Source organism: Protopterus annectens, chromosome 16.part0, assembly GCF_019279795.1.
Source record: "Protopterus annectens isolate FY-2018-M chromosome 16.part0, PAN1.0, whole genome shotgun sequence".
Lineage (NCBI taxonomy): Eukaryota > Metazoa > Chordata > Ceratodontiformes > Protopteridae > Protopterus > Protopterus annectens.
The window spans coordinates 625,764,548-625,786,752 of record NC_056750.1 but is presented as its reverse complement, the minus strand read 5'-3'; the positions used below and the strand labels follow the sequence as shown (position 1 = coordinate 625,786,752).

The window sequence follows — 22,205 nt, the reverse complement described above, 5'->3', positions numbered from 1 at the left end:
AGGTGAAAGAGGACACCCCTGCTTGGTTCCTTTGCTCAAGCAGAAATTATCAGAGAGGACCCCACCCATTTTAATTTTCACCTCGGATCCCTCACTTATCCTCCTAATCAACCTTATAATTCTCTCAGGAAATGCAAATGCTTATATTGCCCTGCTCCTAAAGTCCCAGCTTACTCTGTCAAATGTTTCCTCTGCATCAAGACCCACCAACAACAATAGCATTTTCTTACATTCTGCTTCCCTCTGGCTCATCAATGTTCTGTTAATGTTGTCAAATGTTTGCCACCCCTCCACAAAACCACACTAATCCATATCTATCTGTTTTGGCATTAATTTTGCCATTCTTTTAGCAGTTATGGATATGAACACTTTATATTCATGGTTTAGGATTGAAATGGGACTGTATGAAGCTGGATCAGATGGATCTTTACCGTCTTTAGGTATTACAGCTAACACTGCTTTCTTCCAAGACAGTGGTACTTCTCCTCCTCTTAAGATACTGTTAAACAAAACCTTCCAGATCTTTATCATTTTTTTCCCCTGCTAGCTTCCAAACTTCCACAGGAATACCATCTATTCCTGCAGACTTTCCTGTACATTGGTTATACATCACTACTTTTACCTCATCTCCTCCTATCCTAACCATTAGTAATTGAGATTCCTCTACCTCGAACCTTGGCATATTTATTTCTTCCATAAATATTTCCATTCGTATCTTTCCTTGAGTTTCATATTTCTCTGCTTTATACAGACTGTCATAAAATTTACAAAATATTTCTAATACTTCTACAGGATCTCTTGTTACCTTCCTTGTTACAAGTTCCCTAAGTTTAGCGACAGGCCTTTCTACTTTAGGTTGTCATAGTCATCGTTTTTGTGCTCTAGTGTTATCAAAAAACAGTTGCTTAACACCAATCTTTCTAAGTTCGTGCATATTATCGAGGTAATCCCTTATTTTCTGCCTAGCATTCTGTAGTTGATCCTCTTCATGTTCTGTAAGAGTTCTCTTGTTCTGTAATACTTTAACATTTGTCAGTCCCCTCTAAATAATTATGGTTACTTGTTAACCATGGATCCCTTTCTTTTATTTCCATCCTATTTTTAAACTCCTGCTTAATTTTATCCCACTCTCTAGCTATATTTTCAGAAGATATTTCTATCCTCTCTAACAGCTCCTGAATAATCTCCACTACCCATTCCTTAAATTTCTCTCTTTTCAACAGATAGGTGTGAAAGCGCTAATGTCTCATTTTTATTTCATTACCTGGTGTTTTTACTTCAGCTATTACTGGCGCATGATCTGAAATACTTATTAGGTGAGTATTAAGAAATTCAATTAAATGCATATGTTCCTGTGAAATGTAAATTCTGTCTAGCCTAGCCCAGTTTTTATATCTTGGGGAATAATATGTCAATTCACTCCAAACTCCTATGACTGAAGTCGCATATTCCATGGCAAATAGTTCCATAAATTTCTTCAAAAATCTACCCTCCTGTTATATTTTGTCTTCTGGGCCCCCCAGCCACATCTTTACTGCTGCAAATAAAGTTCCAGTCCCCACCTATAAGTAATATTTCTTGCTGAAAACTGATTATTTCTCCCAGAATTTTCTTAAGCTCTATTATAGCAGTTTTAGGTGGAATGTAAATACATGCCTGTGTAATCCTTCTCCCTTGCCAGCAGCCCTTTAGCACTACAGATCTGCCATATTATCTTTTTTATCTTCTATCACTATTGGAGCTCCTCTTGCAATTAATGTAAGTACTCTTCTTTTTCTTTGTCTCAGGTATTCCACTGAATAACATTTCTGAAATCCTTTATCAAATTCACATGTTCAGTTCTAAGTCTGTCTCCTGAAACATACCTACTTGTACTCTACATTTTAATGTAGTTCACTACTCTCTCGTTTGTATTTATCTGTGAGGCCATTTACATTTAAAAGACATTAATGAAAGCATCATCATATTAAACAATTATTATTCCCACCTTTTATGTATAACATAATTTTTGCTAAATGTCTAGCTCCAGCTTTTGTGTTACATGCATACACTGCTTGGCAGGTTGAACTTTTATACAGTTGTTTCTTGTCATATCCATTTCAACCTATGTTACATCTTATAAAACATTTTGTTTTACTGAAAGCGCTCAAAAAAAAAAAAAAAACAGACACACCCCCAATATCACCCTAAAACCTATTAACTTAATACTAACACACACAAAACTATGTACACCTCCAAATATTGAAGCTTTACCCTCCTAATAGGAACAAAAGTCCCAAACTGACAACCACACTCACAGACTTGAGTTAATGTAAAAGAAAAGTCATCCATGCTAAGACGCATGTTGCAGCCTGTGCTTCTACTAAGTGCAGATTGGTTTTGTCTTATCTTTATACCTCTCCCATCTGGGAAAAAACAATGAATGTTTTTGAAGAACACTGACCACCTTGGAAAGCCTCTGAATGTTTTCAGAGAACACTACCTTGGAAAAGCCCCTGAATGCTTTCAGAGAACATTCTCTCAGCCAATTTCTCTTTTCTTTTTCCCCCAGTCAATCATTCTTTATCAGATTGTTTCCATGGAGACATGAAAACCAGGCAGCCAGCTTCTCTTTATTAGATTGTTTCCTTGGAAACATGAAGACTAGCTGCAGAATTGTTACTGAGCATACATGTATTTGCTAAAAAAAGCCTCATAATATTCAATGTTCTTTTTCATTTGCTTGCTCTCTCTTAAAATTTGTTACTAAATCAATCTTTGGTCTTTAATCCAGTCATTTTCCCATGCAAGAATGAGAAAAAGGACATTTTTTCTTTTATCATGTTTTTAGCCAGGCTTTTTTTAACATTACAGTGCCTACATTTCTTACAACTGAACAAGAAGGAAGACAGAAGGGAGAAAGAAAAGAACAACAGCACGTTTACATTCCCCATTACACTTACAACGAACTGAAAAAAATTTACTTTATAGCATGTAAAGACAAGCACTTGCACCAAAATTGGTACTATTTAAGAAAAAATATTTACTTACAGTTAACCTATTCCCTCCTCTTCCCCTCCCCAAAGCACTTTTTTGAACATTAATGAAAGGAAGTAGGGCATATGTTTTAGAGTCCCCCACAAGTCCAGCAAATTCTAAAAAAGTCCAATATTTCCAGATGTCCTTGTTCTGTCATGTTTCACAAATATAATTATTCCATTGTAATCCCATATTAACTTACTGGTTTTATTACTGTTCATCTTTGAAATCCTGTCTCTGCTTCACTTCCAACATACTCTCGATTATTCTAGTCTACCTCTGTGCTCCCTTCCTTCACTCCAACATTTCTGCTGAAAATTCTGAAAAGGTTTCACAGGTACAGTCAGTCTGTGGCCTTTATTATCAGAAGAACAGGAAGCAGAATCTCCTTCTGTTTCACAGCTTACTTTTTGTTGGATATATATTTCTATTTCCTCCTTTGCATGTACTTCATCAAAAATGATTTTGCCCCTCCAGTGAAGAATACCCTGAAGACAGCCGGGTACAGCAGTTTGAATCTCACACCTGCATCTCAACATCCCCTGAAGAGTGGAATAAATTTGCTCCTCTTCTGTCTAGTGTACAATGAGTAGTTATTCTTCACAGTCTACTGACTCCCATTGTTAAGAACTTTGTCCTTCTGCCACAGTTTTGTCAGAATGAACTCCTTCTGCCGGTAGGATTGTATCTTTACCATTAAAGGTCAAGGTTGCATTCTTATAGCCAGGTTTGGAGCATACACATGATGTGCCCTTTAAACTAACAGCTCCTGCTGTGGAATACCAGTCCAGTTGTTTATTTGTGCTTTCATAAAATACATGCAGCCTGTTCCTTCCAGCTTCTCTGGTACAGTTGAAAATAGGTTTTCCCTGCTTGCTCTGTCTTCTAATGTTATTACTTTTTGAAACATCTCTTGCTGAGCAGTCTCAGATTCAGCCAGCCTTTTCTTCATTTCGACCTCTGATTTTTGCAGATTTATAATCTCATCTGAATATCTGTTTAAAGCTTCTTCCATTTTTTCCAGTCTTTTGTTATTCATGTTGATATACTCCATCAATGGTATGTTTAACCAGGTTTCTAAGCAGTTGTCTAACATCTTCCTGTAGATTAAAAGTCATGTTTGAATGTTGCATTGCATTGTTTTTTGCTCAACAGCTGCAGAACTTTCCCCAGTCAGTGGTTCTTCCTCACTTTTTATTGCTGATTTTTTCCAGGTCTTCTATATTTCTTTATTCCTGGCATCCAGGCATTCACTTACTAGCCAGTTACCTAAACTTACCCATAAACACAAGTCTACTGGCCTTCTCTGCCGAGTTTCTGTTTTCACATTGGGAGAGCTAGAAATAAGCTGTTACTCAATGTGTAACCTTCTTGGAATCCAATGTAAATTGCATGTTATATTGTAAAACAGTTTTGTATAGTGGGCAGTCAGAGGTATTTTAAATGTGAGGTGGGGAAAATCTTATGAGTGTCTGCTGTATATATTAAAGATATTAAAACAAGAAGTTATGTACTCACCATAACATCCGATGTATGTAGTCCATCTCGCCTTACATTCTTACCCGTGGGTTCGGAGCCAAACCTCGGCTCCAACCTGGCCATACTCTAGCTCAAATCTTCAATTGGTTCAGGGCTAAGAGGTATCCCATCATGCAACAGGTCTAATCCCCAGATCTTGTTTGCTGCAAGCTCACACACATACACACTGAGAAGAACAACCCCAACAGAAGGGACTACTGACACCTAGAGACAATACCTCCAGGTTCTCCAGGAGGGGGAAGGAGGGAGGGTTAGTAAGAATGTAATGCGATATGGACTACATACATCGAACGTTATGGTGAGTACATAACTTCTTGATGTTATGTAGTCCAATCTCGCCTTCATTCTTACCCATGGGGCATGTCCCTAGCACCTTGATCTTGGGTGGCTCAGTGAAAAATACTCAAGCACCATGGAACCAAAGGAAGATCTGCTTCTAGAGACCAGATCTAATTTGTAGTGACTAATGAAGGTATGAGGCGAAGCCCATGTTGCTGCAGCACAAATATCATTCACAGACATCCTAGCATGAAATGCAGTTGAGGTAGCCACAGATCGTGTAGAATGAGCCTTCACTTTAAAGGGTAATTCTTTGCCATTGGAAGCATAAATAAACGAGATACAATTGGAGATCCAGTGGGACAAGGCTACCTTAGAAACCGGAACCCAAGTCTAGTGTCTGAAAACGAGACAAACATTTGATCTGATTTCCTGAAATCTTTTGTCCTATGTAAATAGAAACGCAATTGTCTGTGAACATCCAGCTGATGAAACTTAAATTCTACCTTGTTGGAAATTCAGGAAAAAACACAGGCAACTCAATGGATTGGCTGATATTGGCAACAGAGGCAACCTTTGGAGCAAAAGAAGGGTTGGTTCTTAAGGAGACCCTATCTTTGGGAAACATCAAATAAGGTGGCCTAATTGATAATGCTTGGAGTTCAGAGACCCACCTAGCTGAAATTATGGCTACCAAGAGTACTGTCTTCCATGACAAGAATTTAATGTCACACGTAGCTGCGGGCTCAAAGGGAGTTGAGGTGAGCTTCTGTAGTACAAAATTGAGGTCCCATGGCATCACTGGATCAAAGACTGGAGGTCGGAGTAACAATGTCCCTTTCATAAAAGCCCAACAAAGCTATGAGCCATAAGGTTGGGCTCATTAGCAACATGAAAGGTAGAAATTGCTGCCAATTGCACTTTAATGGTTGCCGCAGCTGAACCCTGACTAAACAGTTGAGAAAGAAATTCCAATATTGCCGAAATAGGCACTGTATAAGGATCAATATGTCTCTCACAGGCCCAAATAGAAAATCTCTTCCACTTACTGGAATAAATCTTCCTGGTAGAAGGCTTGTGGGAAGATGATAGAATATGGACCACTTCCGGGAAAAATCATGAAGCCTGACTAAGGATGGAACTGGAGCAGCCAAGCTGTCAACCTGAGGGTCAGGATGGAGGGATGTAACTGTCCTGACATATGAGTCAGCAGATCTGGAACTGGGTCCAGAATCCAGGGCTTGTCCATTAGACAGGGTTGAAGGAAGGGGAACCAAATCTGACGAGGCCAGTGTGGGGCAATGAGGATCATTTTGCTCCCCAAAGACTGTGCTTTCTGAATGACCTTTGATATTAGCGGTAATGGTGGAAAGGCACAGAGAAGACTGGAGGGCCAATCGTGAGCCAGAGCGTCCCTGGGCATCTCCCCCTCCGGGGGGATAAGGGTGAAGCAGCTGCTGCATTTGGCATTGAGGGGGCTGGCAAATAGATCGCAGCAAGGCTGACCCCATCTGTGGAATATCTCTTCTGCAATATAATTGTTCAGGGACCACTCGTGAGGCATTAGGATAGCTCTGCTCAGCCTGTCGGCAATCACGTTGGACTTCCCCGGTATATGCGTTGCAACTAGAAAGCGTTGGGAAGACACCACTCACTGCCAAACTCGAAGTGCCTCTCTGCAAAGGGGGTATGATTTGGTTCCTCCCTGTTTGTTCAGGTACCACACCACCACCATGTTGTCTGAGTGGATTGCAATTGTCCCCGGAGGGAGAGAGCACTGAAGTGCTTGCAATGCTAATAGCACTGCTCTCATCTCCAAGACACTGATATGCAAATGGGTCTCGTGATCCTGCCATGTGCCTTGGATAGTCCTGCCAAGATAATGCCCCCCCCCACCCGATCTAGGAGGCATCCATGGTCACCGTGGCAACTAGAGAAGATGGGACAAAGAGCTTTGCCCACGTTGAGATTGCTGGCCTGAAGCCACCAGCATAGATCCCACTTGCACGTGTTCGTAATCAGAATAAAATGGGAGAGTGGGAGATGCTGCAGTGACCATTGGGTGAAAAGCAGCCACTGAAGAGCCCTCATGTGTAGTCTGGCAAGGGGAACTAGCATGATTGTGGCAGCCATGGTCCCTAATAACTTGAGGACCACTTTTGCCCTGACCTTTCTCAATGGTAGTAAGTCGTAGACCTGCTGTTGTAGAGCCTGAATTCTCTCTTCTGGTAAGAAGGCCCTCATGAGCACCGTATCTAGTTCAGTGCCGATAAAAGTGATGCTGTGAGGGCAACAAGGCAGATTTTTTTTCCAACTTAGAGTAATTCCTAACCATTGGCACAGTGCAATGGTGGCGTCTCTGGCCTGTAACAGTAGATGCCTGGTGGTGGCAGAAAGGAGCCAGTCATCCAGATACGGAAACACTTGAAATCCCTGACGTCTCAAGTGAGCCGTTACAACTGCCATGCATTTGGTGAACACCCTGGGGACTGTGGTGAGACCAAAGGGCAGAGCGCGAAACTGAAAATGACAGGCTCCCAGCCGGAAGCGTAAATGACTTCTCAATGCCCTGTCCATCTTGACATGGCAGTAAGCATCTTTGAGGTCGATGGAGCGCATCCACACATCTCTCCCTAACAGAGGGAGTATTGACTGTAAGGTGACCATGCGGAACTTGGACTTTTGTACATGAAGGTTCAATCGGCTGAGATCCAAGATGGGTTTCAGGACCCCTGTTTTTTTCGGCACCAAAAAGAATCTGGAGCAAGTCCCTAATCCTATTTGGTCTGCGGGGACAGGCTGGATGGTTCCCTTTGAAAGCAACATTTTTATTTCTAAAGTTATGGAATCCCAGTGACTGGGTGGAATGTCTGGGATTCTCTTGGATGGTGGGGGAGGAGAAGTAAAGGGGATATGATAATCTCTGGAAATTATCTTTAATACCCACTCGTCTTGGGTGACTTCTTGCCAGGCTTCTGAGTATAAAGAAATGCGACCCCCGACCGGCTCCAGAAACGCACAGTTGGGCCTCCCTTGAGGAGCGCTGGTAAGGAGAACCACAAAAGGAATCACGGTCCCCCTGGTTACGCGGGCCTCCTCTGCCTCTAGGGTGGCATCTACCTGAATTTCCACCCCCTCCCCTGCCTCCGGAAGTGTAATCACTTTGTGTGCCCTGAAAAAACCTCTGCAACTTCCTGAACCACATTTTCCCACCCTTCTGGCCCTTGGGGTAAGGTCTAGAAGGCATGGAAAAATGGACTCCCACGGCAGACAGGGTTTTTCCTTCCTGCTCGCACCTAGTGAGAGTGTCCTTCACCTTGGTTCCGAACAATGATGAACCATCAAATGGGGCACTGGTGAACATAGACTTGAAGGCCTCCGTGAAATTGCTCAAGCGCATCCAGGAGCGTCTCCTAAGAGAGACTCCGGAACCCACAGCCCTACTTGTTCCATCGGCTGCATATGAGATCAGCCTCATGGAGGAGTTGGTAAGGGAATTTAGGGGAGACATTTGTGCACTGACCTTCTGTGCCACGGCATCACAAATGTTACCCTGTAGAGAATCTCCTAGCTCTTTTAGGAGATCTCTCTGGAGCCTCGTAAAATGCATCAAGTAGTTCAGTGACCGCAGTATAAAGGCCGCTGAGGTAAACACATGCTTCCCATACCCGTCCATAGCCCGGGACTCCTTGTTAGGCGGATGGACGGCAGATGAAGTTTCAGCAAGTTCATTCTTGGTGGCTGCTGCCACCACCATGGAATCTACTGGAACGCCTTTAGATAGATACTCCTTGAGAGGGGGCGGACAAAAACATATTGGGTCTCCTTGGGACCAGTTCCGCAGTATCAGGAGTTTCCCACACCTTTCGACAGACAAGATCTAATAACTCATCAAAAGGGGGAGAAACCAAAGAGAGAGAGTTAATGTAATGACTGCAACAGTGAAACACGAAGAACATCTGCAAGCACTGACAGGGTCTAAGCTTGAAGACTGAAAACTCTGGAACCTGTAAGCCTAGCAATCTGGATGTACTGTGTCCTGATGACCTCCTATGAACTCTTAAGACTTGTACAGGATGAAGGCTTGATTTGAGGTAATTGACTGTGATGCCTAAATTGTCACACAGTTGGAGCAAGGAATCCCCAGACGAGAGGCAGTGAGGAGTCAAGCTTCCAAGTATGGGAAGACTTGGAAACCATGCAGCTGAAGCCAGACTGCAGCAATGCCAAGCATTTGGTAAACACCTGGGCTGTGGTGAGACCCAAGGGCAGGGCCCTGAAATGATAGTGACTGGCTCTAAGATGGAAGCAAAGGAAACTCTGAGAATACTGACATATGATTATGTGATGCTAGGTGTCCCTTGAGGTCTATCGAGCACATCCAGTTGTCCTTCCTCAAACAGTTGTCCTTCTGCAGAGGAGGACTGCACTGTGACCATCCAGAACTTGGCATTTTTGCTTGCTCAGGTCTGAGATCAGTCTGAGGTCCTTTGTCTGGTTGCTAATAAGAATCTGGAGAAGACCCCAGATCCTATCTGGTCTGATGGGACCTAATGGATGACTTTATTTTGTGAGCAGCTTTTGGATCTTTGCCAGTGCCGAACTTCTCTGAAGGGATGGGACATTGGGGAGATGTTTTGTGAAACCTTTTGGAAACTATAAAGGAATAAAGTACAGTTTTGTACCTACCATAAATGTAGATGTTCGAGGATCCACATTGCTGCAGTCATAACCTGTGGGTAGTCCTCTGTCCTCTACCAAAGAGCTAGGCTGGATGACCGATGGCATATCCTCAGTCTTTCTTGCCCCAGAAGTCAGAAGGCCTAAAAATGAAGGCCAGAACTAAAGTAGTAAAAGCCCAACAACCACCAGTGTGGAAATAAAGAGTATCCCAAAAAGAAACCCAGCAACCACAACTATAGAGGGAAGGAGGAATGTGGATCCTCGAACATCTACATTTATGGTAGGTACAAAACTGTACTATGTTCTTCGTCTCACATTGCTGCAGTCAACCTGTGGGTAGAATCCCAAAGCAAAGGAAAAGGGAGGCTGGCAAACTACAAAGCATTAGGAGCTGCTAACATGCCCTGTAAAACTGCAGTGGCAAACCCAGCCCTGGACTTGGAATAAAGAGGGAGATGGTAATGCTTAGTAAAAGTGTGTACTGAACTCCAAGTAGCTGCCTCCAAAATATCCTTAGTAGCTACACCCTTAGAAAAGCAGTAGAAGTGGCAGTAGCCCTAGTAGAATGAGGTCTGATCCCAGCAGGAACATCCTTCCCATGATGAGAATAACAAAAAGCAATACAATGACCAATCCACTTTGAAATAGTCTGCTTTGAAACAGCTTTCCTTGTGAACTCAAAGCAAAAGAAACAAATAACTGTTGAGTCTGTCTGAACTCCTTAGTTCTGCTCAAATAGTAACGTAATTGCCTGTGGATATCCAAAGAATGCAAGACTTTTCCCCTTTATTTTGGGGATCAGCATAAAAAGTAGGCAAATGAATAGACTGGTTCAAGGCCACATTAGAAACCACTTTAGGCATAAAAGTAGGGTTAGTTCAAAAGAAACTCTATCCTTATGAAATATCAAAAGGGTTCAACTGCCATGAGTGCCTGCAATTCAGATACCCTCCTAGCAGAAGTAATTGCCCACAAAAAAGCAGTCTTCCAAGACAAAAACTTCAGTTCAGACGTAGCTGCAGGCTCAAAAGGAGGTAAAGTAAGTTTCTCCAAAACAAAATTGAGATCCCAGGAAGGAGTAGGAGCTCGGGTCTTATATTCTTTGCCCCTCTAAGAAATTGTTTGAACAAAGGATGAGAAAATAAAGGAGGGTCACAATCATAGTGAGCAGAAATGGCTGCAGCATGAACCTTCACAGAAGAGAATGACATACCCTTGTCCAATAATTCAGTAAGATACTGTAGTGCAAAACTCAAATTAGACACTGAAACATCAAAACCCTTTGCAGTGCTCCAAAGAAAAAATCTCTTCCATTTATCAGCATAAACTTTTCTAGTGCTAGGCCTGGCTTCCAAAATGACATTCAAAACCTGTTGAGGAAGCTGAGAAGGCTGTTAGATGGAGGGACTGCACCTGAACATTGAGAAAATGATTGTTTGACTGGGACAACAAATGAGGAACCTGTGGCAGAAGCCAAGGAGGCTCCTGGAGTAAACTCCTCAGCAGAGGATACCAATGCTGACGTGGCCAATCTGGTGCTATTAGAATCATGCAAGGCTTGTCCTGCCTGACTTTCAAGAGTACCTTGGGGAGAAGAGGCAGAGGAGGAAAACCATAAAGATAGAGCATCCACTTAACATCTTTGTGCAAAATTTTGGAAGTTGAAAATTCAGTGGAGAAGCGAACAGATCTATGTCTGGAGTTCCCCAAGCCACAGTCAATTGTTGAGGATCCAGTTTCCACTCATGGGGATCCACAATTTGCCTGCTCAATATATCTGCTAGGGAGTTCTGAGCTCCTGGCAGAAACCATGCTTGAAGATTGATTCGAAAACTCAGAGCAGTCTCCCACAAAATCATTGCTTGCCTGCAAAGAGGGTAGGAATGGGTTCCCCCCTGCTTGTTGATGTACCACATGACTGTTGTGTTGTCTGTTTGAATCAACACCTGTCCCGGTTGAAGCAGGTCCTTGAAGGCCATCAAAGCAAATTGAACTGCTAACATCTCCTTCATGTTGATATGCAAATGTAGTAGTTTGGGAGGCCACATGTCTTGTATCCATTTCCCATTGAAGTGTGCTCCTCAAGCCAAGTCCGAGGCAAGAGTCCCTTGTTTAGGTGACATTCCTGAGCCCACCACAAGAATTCCTTCTGGATGCAAGGTATAATCGAATGACAGTGTCCAAACCGTGGCAGTGTTGAGTCCACACACTTTTGAGATACCATTGTAGCTTCCTCATATGCAGTTTGGCATTGGGAAGTACTAGAATGCAAGATGCCATGAACCCCAAGGCTTGAAGGACTGTCCTTGCAGTCAGCCTGGACATTACTGATAACTGCTGGAAGTAAAGATGAAGAGTTCTTTGTTTGTCCGGGGTCAGAAATGCCATCTGAGAAGCTGTATTCAGTCTCACACCCAGAAAGCACATGTCCTGAGAGGGTACTAGACTGGACTTTATTTCCTAGGCACCTTAAAACTGCCATTACATACTGGAGATGTTGTAGTAATATGTCTTTGTTTTGAGCAAGAATCAGGCAATCGTCCAGATAAGGGTAAATTTGTATTCCTCTCTGTCTGAAGAAAGCAATCACAGGAGCCAGAACTTTTGTGAATACCCAGTAGATAAACCAAAGGGCAATGCAGAGAACTGATAATTACCGGCCCGAAATCTCAGGAATCTCCTGCAACTGGGCCTGATAGGGATGTGAAGATAGGCCTCTTTGAGATCCAGGGTTACCATCCAGTGATCTTTGCCTAGCATAGGCAGAAGTTGTTGTAATGTTAACATCTTGAACTTTGGAATGTCTAGGTAGGTATTGAGAATGGACAAATCCAGAATTGGCCTCCAAGTGTTTCCTTTCTTTGGCACTAGGAATGAATAAAATCCTAGGCCTACTTCTGACGGAGGGACCACCTGAATTGCCTCCATCTGCAAAAGCAGAGAAATTTGCTCCTGAGCCTCCAGCCTTTGCTGAGGAGGCACATCCGGCATGCCTTTGAAAGGAGGAAAAGTGTGAAAATAAAACTTGTAACCTTGATTTATTATATCAAACAGCCATTGGTCCTGGGTGACCAAATTCCAGTTTTGTTTGAAAAGTCCCAACTTTCCTCCTAGAGGAGCTGCCAGTAAAGAAGGGTCTGGCAGCGGAAGATACAGGTCATTGGGTCTGCTTACGAAAGGGCTGACCCCTACCCTCACCAGAAGACTGTGCAGGAGAGCTCCAAGTCCTAGGTCTGAAAGAACCCTGAGCGTGAGCCCTGCCTCTACCACGTCTAGACCTGCCCTTAGACTGATAATCCGAAGAAGGATAAGACCATCCTCTAGCAGGCCAATTCCTACTAAACTTAGGGGCTGCACCTGCATAAAATCCTTGACCGTCTGCATAGACTTAGCCTTATCTTCCATCTTTTCAAAACGGATTCCACAGGAGGGGCAAAAAGTACTTCAGATTGAAGAGGAGCATCCAAAATCCGAGCCTTAACATGCTCTGACAAATTTTGATCCTTAAGCCAGGCATGTCTACGAATAACTGAACCTGTAGCAGCCACCCTGGATGAAGCCTGAAGAGCATCAAAACCACACTGCAAAGAATGTTTGCCAACTTGATCTGATGCATGAACCAACTCCTGGAGCTCCTTACACTCTATACCCTCAGATAAAGCATCCACCTTAGATTTCAATTGGCCTAACAAAAATTCTGATACTTCAGCATATGAAACTGGCAATTCAAAGCCCTCATAGCTAACGTGGGAGGTGTATACTTTTTCCCCACCTATCTAACGCTCTAGAATCCTTATCCAAAGGAACTGGATTCTTAGCCACAGAAGCCCTAACACCCTTAGGACCTTGAATAATAGTTTCGGATCAGCTCTAGGACTCTTGTACAAATACTTATGTGCTTCTGGAACTCTGTAATACCTGTCTGGCTTAACAGGGCCGGAGGCAAAGAATCAGGATTAAGGGAAGATTCAGAAAAAACCTCCTGCACGACATCTAACACAGGAGGAATCCCCAAGGGCCTATGTTGTGGCAGAGAAAAACTCGCTAAGCCTTTTCCGAGAATCTGAAAAATCTTGACCTTCCCACTTGAAATGTTCCCTCATGGAATGTAAAGTCTCAGAAAAGAAAAATCCTCTGGAGGAGAAGCAGACGGACAGGAGTCCTCTGCATCCGAATCTGAATAGGAAGGAAATCCTGAATTTCTTCAGCTGAGGATTCAGAGTAGTCAGAGGAATGATCCATTCCTCTAAATCTGCCTCCACCCTAGGCCTCTTCTCTTAGAACCCCTGGTCAAAGTAATCGAGTCCTCTGCCATTTTCAACATATGCTTTTTAGGAACAGGGGCTGGAGAGCTAGAACTATGACCAGGGCCAACAAGACAAGGTTTGGCCTTAGCATGGCCTTTAGCCACTGAAGTAGAAGGCCTAATAACCTTTTGTAAAGCTGGAACTACAGACACCTGAGAAGCAGCCTCAGCCTGGCCTAACTCCTGAGAGGCCAACTCCTGTAAAAGTAAAGGTTCCCCTGGGATTCAGCGAACCCTCGGCAGGATCCACAGATTCAACCGGAGGCTCCGTAGAACCCGGCGTCCGCATACGGCTCATCCGTTTAGACCTTAAAGATTTATCCTTACGCTTTTTAGCGGTAGCGGCATCGGAGGATCCGGCGGCATGTTATAGTTACACCGCTACCAAAACAAGCCTGGCACAGTCTAATCTTCGTTTAATGGTGCGCTTATTAAATCTAGCACAAAGCGACACCCGACCGTCGTGCTCAGGCCCCAAGCAAGGAATACAGAAAGAATGATAATCCCTATGAGGTATCTGTTTCCCACAAGAAATACAATTATTAACTTTTTCTGACATCCGGATAACTGAGGCAAGAAAAGACAAAAATTTAACTTGGTCTTCGGTCTGAAACTCGATAAATGAAAATTTCAGACTGCTTCTGCTTGGACCACAAGAAAGACTGAGGATATGGCGTCGGTCATGCGCTTAAGTACTACTCAGCTCTAGGCAACAATGACCGACGCCAGCCTAGCTCTTTGGTATTCGGGCCGACCGAGGACAGCGGACTACCCACAGGTTATGACTGCAGCAATGTGAGACGAAGAACATCATAATTTCTGGATATGACTCTCAACATCCAGGCTTCAGAGGTTATGGCTTCCCAAGCTCTGGGGAGGACAGCTTGATTACTCTCAACTACCTTCAAAGGCCAGCAGTTGGGCAACCTTTAGGATCGCTGAAAGGGCTCACCAGATAAAGCCCTATGGATACCCTGATTTTGCAGACTGCCTCTGTCCCTAAGGCGGCATCCATTATGACTCCCCCTGTCCTTGGGAGGATCCTGAGAAGAAAGCTGTGATTTTCTGAAGAAGAGGTGCTTGCCCCCTTCCCGATTCCTAGAGAAGGATCGCTGGGGTGGTGGAAAAGCAAACTCTTGACAGCAGACAGTGTCTTCCCATCTTGTTCACTCCTTGTCAATGTGGCATTAACACTAGGTCCAAAGAAGGAAGACCTGTCAAAAGAGGCATTGATAAAGGATGCTTTGAAGCAGTCTGCAAAGTTGCACAGCTGCATCCAGGAGTGTTGCTTCAGTGCAATTCCGGAACCTGATGCTCTGGACACTCCAAAAGTCATGGTCAAAATGAGTCTCACAGCAACAATGGTGATGGAAATCAAGGTGGACAGCAGAGTCTCTAGCTTCTTCTGGGTATCCAAAGATTGCTGTGTCTTGAGGGTGCTTGACACTTCTGAGACAAGACCTCAGTGAAGCCTTGCCAATTGCAATAAGTAATTAAGAACCCTCAAAGTAAAGGTGGATGAGCCATATGATCACTTCCTTAGTCAATCCAGCACCCAAGACTCCCTGTTTGGGGGGTAAACAAGGAGCTCTCTTCAGAAATCTCCTTTTTTGGTGGCTGTCGCCATCACAATGGCATAGACAGCTGGACCCCTGTTCCAAAAAGGCCGGTCTTTTTGGGGGGCAAGATCTTTGTCTGGTTTCTGAGGGATTAGCTCTATTGCGTCGGACTCCTTCCACACCCTCCAATATCTAGGTCTATGAAGGCATCGGAGGGGGGGGCACTACCCAGGGCATGGCTGGGTTTATGCCAAAGACCTCCAGAAAACCTGACTCCAGAGAGGGAACTTTGATGTTCTAGCCCTCACACTGCCAAAGCAGCTCCAATAAGTCACCAAAAGAGGCATCATTGCACACATGCACTCAGAAAAAAGACACCCTATGACAGGGAAAAAGGGTGGGAAAGGGTACCATGGAAAAAGGACTCTAGTTACACCTAGCTAGGACAAATGACCTCACACTACTTGGAAAACTATCTAAACTAACCTAAAAGGGTTTAGCACTAAAATAAGGGTAAGGGGAAAGGAAATCTTATCACTCCTAGGAATCTTGAGGAAAAACCTGAACCAGCCTGCACAGCCAAGATCCAAACTGCAGACCATGAATGGCAGCAAACTACATCTGGGGAGCTGATGGAGAAGTGGGAAGTTATGAGTAAATAAGGTGGAGCCAAGATGAGCTAAGGGCTTTAGAATCAGCTGGTGTTGGATACGAAGTACCACAGGCTGAGCCAGACAGAACAGATAACACTGTATGTAATGACAGCATTCCACAGAGATGAAGACTGGAAACAAAATAAACATGAATCAAATCAAAATTTATCAAGGCATACCGCATGAATCATTTCAGTAAGGAGAGGTTCAGGATCAGGCCTCATATTTAAATCTTCGAGCTCAAATCGGATAGCCATACGTGTCATCTCAAGTTCTTCATCTGACAAAACAAAAAAAAAAATACAGTGTAAAACAGCATTACAGTCTGCTACAGCGTGTTTGCAACAGATCAAAGTGATTTTCCATTTTTAATTAACTTTACATTTTTAACACTACGATTTTTACTTATCCTTTGTTGACCAGGTTAATCTCACAAGGCTAATAGCCTTTTTCAGGGGGCATCAGAGGTGATATTTATACTACTAGGGGAAATCTGGCAAGATCATTGGGGAACTTCCTCTACTCTTTAGTGTTTGCGGCAGGCCAGAGTAGCTGTGCCTCTTGGTGAGAGAAAGAATGGAGAAGGAAGAGCAGATTTTATATGAGATACAGGGAAACAGAAGTGACATGTACAAGTCTGAGAAAGAAGATGAAGTAATGGAAATTCTGATGGAAATGGTGTAAAGTCTTCAGTCGTTTACAGAAAAACTGAAAGGATTACAAACAGTGTGGGGCAAAGAATACCACACACTTGAAAATGACAGATTTGAATGAAGGAGTTTTGGAGAGACACATTTTGTGTCATATGTTAAATGAAGATGAATAAAACAGCTGTATTATAGTCAGAATAGTACAAAAGAAAGTGATTTCCTCAGGAACAGGGAAACAAAGAGGAGGGAGATTTGGGTTTGAATGATATTGACAGGAATGGAGAGTATCTTAGTGAATATGCAGAACACAGACAATTAATGGAAAAAATAACATATAGTTGCTGCAAGACATGCTGTGAATAGTGAAGAAGGAAAAACTTTTACTGGTAGGTGTGTAATTGTTCAAACAAAAAGTAAAAAAAGAAAAGTCCTACTGACAGATGTGTCTATGACAATATAGTTGGGCAATTAGGTATAACACCTCAAGGATGTGACAGCGATTACTCATTATGTTATTAGAAATTTTTCGAGAAATTACTTTAGAAAGTTATGAAAGGGTGGAAAACTTTATTACCTTTGAAAGTTAAAAAGACTATGAACCATGAAACAAATATGTTACTAAAGAAAAGTGTTATATTACGAAGAAAAGTTAAAATTCAGTTTAGGACATCTGACATGACTGCTGATGAAATGAAAATTAATTTTTGAACAAATATAAAACTACTAATGACGTTAAAAAAACTTATGATGATAGAAAATTACGGAATGGGACGGGAACTGAATGGTTGTTTGGATACAAAAAAATTGAGACATTGGGCATTTACCATGTTTTATTGTCATAAATGGAGAAAAAAGGGATGTTAAAATATTGTGGCCAACCAAAAATGTGTTCATTATGGGGAAGGGGATAATTTGATAGGTGAATGTTGTAAAAGAAAATGTTATCAATGTGGAGCAGTGACAGGTAACAAATAATTTAAGAACTTCTGCAGGAAATGTGGGAGTAAACATAATTGGTTTGACTGTGAACTTATAGTCAAAGAAGAGGAAAATTTAAATAATATGAATATTACTCAAGAGGAATGTGAAGTGGATGACAGTTAAAAAAGGGAAAGTATGGAGGATGTTGAGGAAACGGGGAGTTACATGGTTAAAGTTCAAAATTAATTTGAACTGCATGGTCTGGAAGAAGGTGAAGAATAGTTTAGTGAAGAAAACGTGAATAGAGAGACAGTTGGGAATACAGTTAAAAGAGGAAAACACAAATTAGCCAAAGCAGCAAAGAAAGGAAAAAGTTACCTGAAGAAAATTTTCTTTAAATGTTAACAGTCTGATGAATGAGAAAAGAAGAATTATCGTTAAATGGTGTCAGAAACAGAAATGTGATTTAATCTGTTTTTCAGGATGTAAGATTTTTGAATGAAAAATAAGTATGCTGTTAAAGAAATCAATTAAAATAATGGCTGTAATAGTGGTTAGTCCACGGCACATTATGATATGTGATGCTACAGATGGGAATAAAGTTTGATGAAAGTTGGTACAAAAATAAAACAGAAGAGTTATTTCAGGAGTATAAGAAATTTGCATTACCTATGATGGATATTATCATTATGGGAGACTTAAATTGTAATTTACTAAAAGAATATGGTAAGATAGGAAAGTTGTGTAAAATCTTACCATAACCATAGATGTCCTTCTCTTCCATGTTGCAGTGGGATTACCCTTCTTCCCCTCCAGTTCTTCCGGCCAGGTTTCCAAATATTTTCAGTCCCTCTGGGTGCGTCGGATGTCTGACGTGGCAGCAGGAATATGGGCCAGAAAAGTGACATCTGCATGCACCAGCCCTCAGAACCTAAAAGAGGCCCCAGTCAGAGCCAGTCCTATAAGGGCATAGCCTGTCCAGTGTCACCCAGGAGAGCAAGTGCAGTCTAACAAGAGGGGAGGTGGGAGGGAAGGAATACTGCAACATGGAAGAGAAGGGCATCGATGGTTATGGTAAGATTTCATACAATTTTCCTGTTTCCTTCTATTCCAATGTTGCAGTATTCTACATGTGGGTGAGTGCCAAAGCTCACCGAGGACTTGGCGGGGGGGGGGCCTAGATGATGTTTCCAGGAATGCGTGTAGGATAGCCCTGGCAAACTCTGCCCTAGACCTGGAGATATGGTCCAATTTGCAGTGTTTGGTAAAGGTATGCACATTGAGGACCATCTAGCTGCCTCAAGTATGGAGTTCGTATCTAACCCCTTAAAAATGCTCCAGAAGAGGCCATTGCTCTGGTGGAGTGGGCTTTGACATTCCCCTGAAAGGTATTTCCATGGTGTAGGTAGCAGAAGGAAATGGCCTGGAGATCCAGGCCTTGATGGTCTGTTTGCTCACAGCTTTCCCCAGGGCTCTGGGGTGGGAGGAGACAAACAGTCAGATTTCCTAAAAGGTTTGGTTTTATGAAGATAAAACCCACGTTGTCTGTGGACGTCTAGGGAATGAAGTACTCTCTCACTATTCCCCTGCGGGTTAGGGAAGAAGGTAGCCAAGTGGATGGCCTGGTTCAAGGATAGGTCATTCACTACTTTGGGAGTGAATGACGGGTTAGTCCTAAGAGTCACCCTGTCCAGGTGGAAGACTAAAAATGGTGGTGTAGCCGTAAGAGCTTACAATTCTCAGACCCTTCTGGCTGAAGTCAGCGCGACCAATAAAACAGTTTTCCATGTGCAAAATGTTACGGGAGCTTCATCTGCTGCCTCAAAGGGGCCTAGAGTGAGATTTTTTAATACATAGTTAAAGTCTTGGGGGGGGGTCTCCTGTGTGGTCTCAAGTGCAGTACCCTTTTCAGGAACAGTTTAGTGGGGAATCTAGATACAAGGGGAAGGCAGGCAGAGATAGCAGAAAAGTGTGCTTTCACAGATGAGTATGACAGCCCTGTCTGCACAAGTTCACACAGGTAAGACAGGATGAGAGGAATATCGTTTTCCAGTGGGTCCAGCTGTCTTTTGCGACACCAAATGGAAAACCTTTTCCATTTAGAGAGATAGGATTTCCTTGTGTTGGGTTTCCTGGCCTCCTGCAGGACAGTGAGCATGTCCTCATTGTATAGGTGTCTGAATGGGATCAGAATCCTATCAGCCACATGGTGAGGTGCAAGAATTGCCACCTGTGGGTGTATCAGAGTCCCCTTGTTCTGTGTGAGCAGGTCCACTGAAGGGGGTAACTTGTGGTGATTGCCCTTGGACAGGTGAAGAAGAAGAGGGAATCAGTGCTGTCTTGGCCAGTAGGGGGTCACCAGCAAGATTTTGGGCGAGTCCTGCTGAATTTTTAGCAGGACCCTTTGTATCAGTGGGAAGGGGAGAAATGCATACAGGAATTTCCCCTTCCAGGTCATCGAGAAGGCATCTGTTGCTAATGCTCGAGAAGGCATGTTTTGCTAATGCCTTGGTGTCTGGTGTCCTGGTGCAGTAGCCAGGAACTTGCCTGTTTATGGAGGAGGTGAACAGGTCTATCTTTGAAATACCCCACTTGTGGACGATAGTCAGGAAAACATCTCTTTGCAGCATCCACTTGTGGCTGTTTGAAGTGGTTCTGCTTAGGTAACCTGCCTGGGAGTTGTGCAGGGATGGGATGTAGGCTGCCTGGAGGGTGATCCCCTGTGAGGTAACCAGTTCCCACACTTGCAGAGCTAGTCTGCATAGGAGGTAGGATTTGATCCCTCCCTGCTTGTTAAGATACCACAGGACTGTGGTGTTGTCTGTGAATATCTTCAGAGGGCCCTGCTCTAGGTATGGCTGGAAGGCCTGTAGAGCCACGAGAATGGCTCTCATTTCTCTCATGTTTATGTGGTCTTGTCGGAGTCTGTTTGTCCACAACCCTTATACCTTCCTTTTCCCCCAGAGTCGCTCCCCAGCCCAGGTCTCAGGCATCTGTGTACATGGTTTGGGAGGGAAAGGGTGCTTGCAAAGGCAGACCTGGGTTTTGGATTACCTGAGCCACCCACCATTTAATTTCCTGATGTAAGCAGGGGAGGAATGGGATCCTGAACTCCAGTGGGGTGGGAGTGTTGGATCTACACCGACTGGAGGTACCACTGAAGTTTCCTCATGTGCATCTTTGCTAGGGGCAACATGGGAATGGTAGCTGCCATGTAGCCTAGAAGTCTCAGAAATTGCCTTGCAGTCAATTTTGTTGATTGTATAGCAGAAAGAAGGTGGTTTTGAAGGGATACCACCTTTTCTGCTGGAAGAAAGGCCTTTCTCGAGGTCTGTCTAGATTCTGCAACCCAGAAGACAATATCCTGTGTGGGGCTGAGGTGGGACTTTGGGAAATTGATCAAGAACCCTAGAGACTGGAGGATAACCAGAGGGTCCCGGGAGTGGCTTTGAAGAGTTTCCTTGTCTTTTAACACTTGAAACTTGCAAAATCATTGTATTTGGCAGGAATTGCTGTTCCTTCTGGGGTGGGTGCCAACACCACATAATGATCTAGCAAGATCCAGCCTACACTGGAAAAGTACTGATTCTCATGACTTGTAAACAATTTGGTTATATACAGCTGGGGCTCCCTGCACTCAGGCAGAAGCCTCACCTGGGGAGTGGACGCACTGCCCAGGACTGTTTTCCCAATGAAGACTCCTTCCCGACTTCAACAGGGCTTCCCAGTCAAGACTGAAGACACGATGAAGCTTTCTCTTTATCGGTGATGTATAACTTTTTCTTTAAATGTCCTGTCTAATTTCATGTTTTAGTTAAATACAGCTTACTTAGTTTTCTGTTTTAGTGTGATTTACTGTTCAGTTACATAGAGTTTATTTAGTTTTCTGTTTAGTGGCATAAATAAAGTTTGTTACTAAATAATTTCTTTGGTGTAAAGTGAATTATTTTGTATCCTGCTCATTAGGCAATACAGGTGCATCCAGGAGTTTGGCCCTGAAGTCATCTGGGAGAGGCTGTAGTCGCAGCCATGAGTATCTTCTTAATACTGAAGCTGATACGGCTGACCTGGCTGAGGCTTCAGCTGCATCATAGCTACATCTCAGGGATTGTCTATTCACTTGAGAATGAGTGACAAGAGTGAAGACAGGGAGGTCTTGGCTGCACAGTCAGAGATGTCATCTAACTCCTTACAGGCTTTGTCCAGGAGAGCTAAAGAGTATTGTGTCATATGTGTTTGGTAATTTGTGCCTCAAAAAGAGAGGGTGGCCGAAGTATACATTTTCTTTCCCAACCACTCCATGGTCTTGCTGTCTTTATCAGCTGGGAGGATAGCAGTGATAGGCAGAAGTTTGGAGACCCTGCCCATACAGATGGAAATTGTGGCTGAGTCAGCAGAAGGGCACTTAGAGAAATTTCTCCATTTCAGGGACTTTATACAGTCTGTCTACTCTCCGAGAAGCAAGAGGTTGGGAGTCTGGGCTAGTGGAGGCTGAGGCAAAAGCATCCAGAAAAACAGGCTGAATAGGAGGAATACTGGGAGTGTCCATTTGAATAAGATCATAAAACCTTTTCCGGACATCAGACATAACCTAGGA

General features: G+C 43.3%; 1 protein-coding gene across 1 annotated transcript in view; it reads right to left on the bottom strand.

Annotated features, from left to right (window-relative positions):
- PMPCA (peptidase, mitochondrial processing subunit alpha) overlaps positions 1-22,205 on the bottom strand; it is a 970,881-nt gene that overhangs the window by 566,909 nt on the left and 381,767 nt on the right. Inside the window, exon 6 of the mRNA XM_044057867.1 lies at positions 16,217-16,317. Coding sequence (XP_043913802.1) covers positions 16,217-16,317 — 101 coding nt within the window. The remainder of the gene's footprint in view (positions 1-16,216; positions 16,318-22,205) is intronic.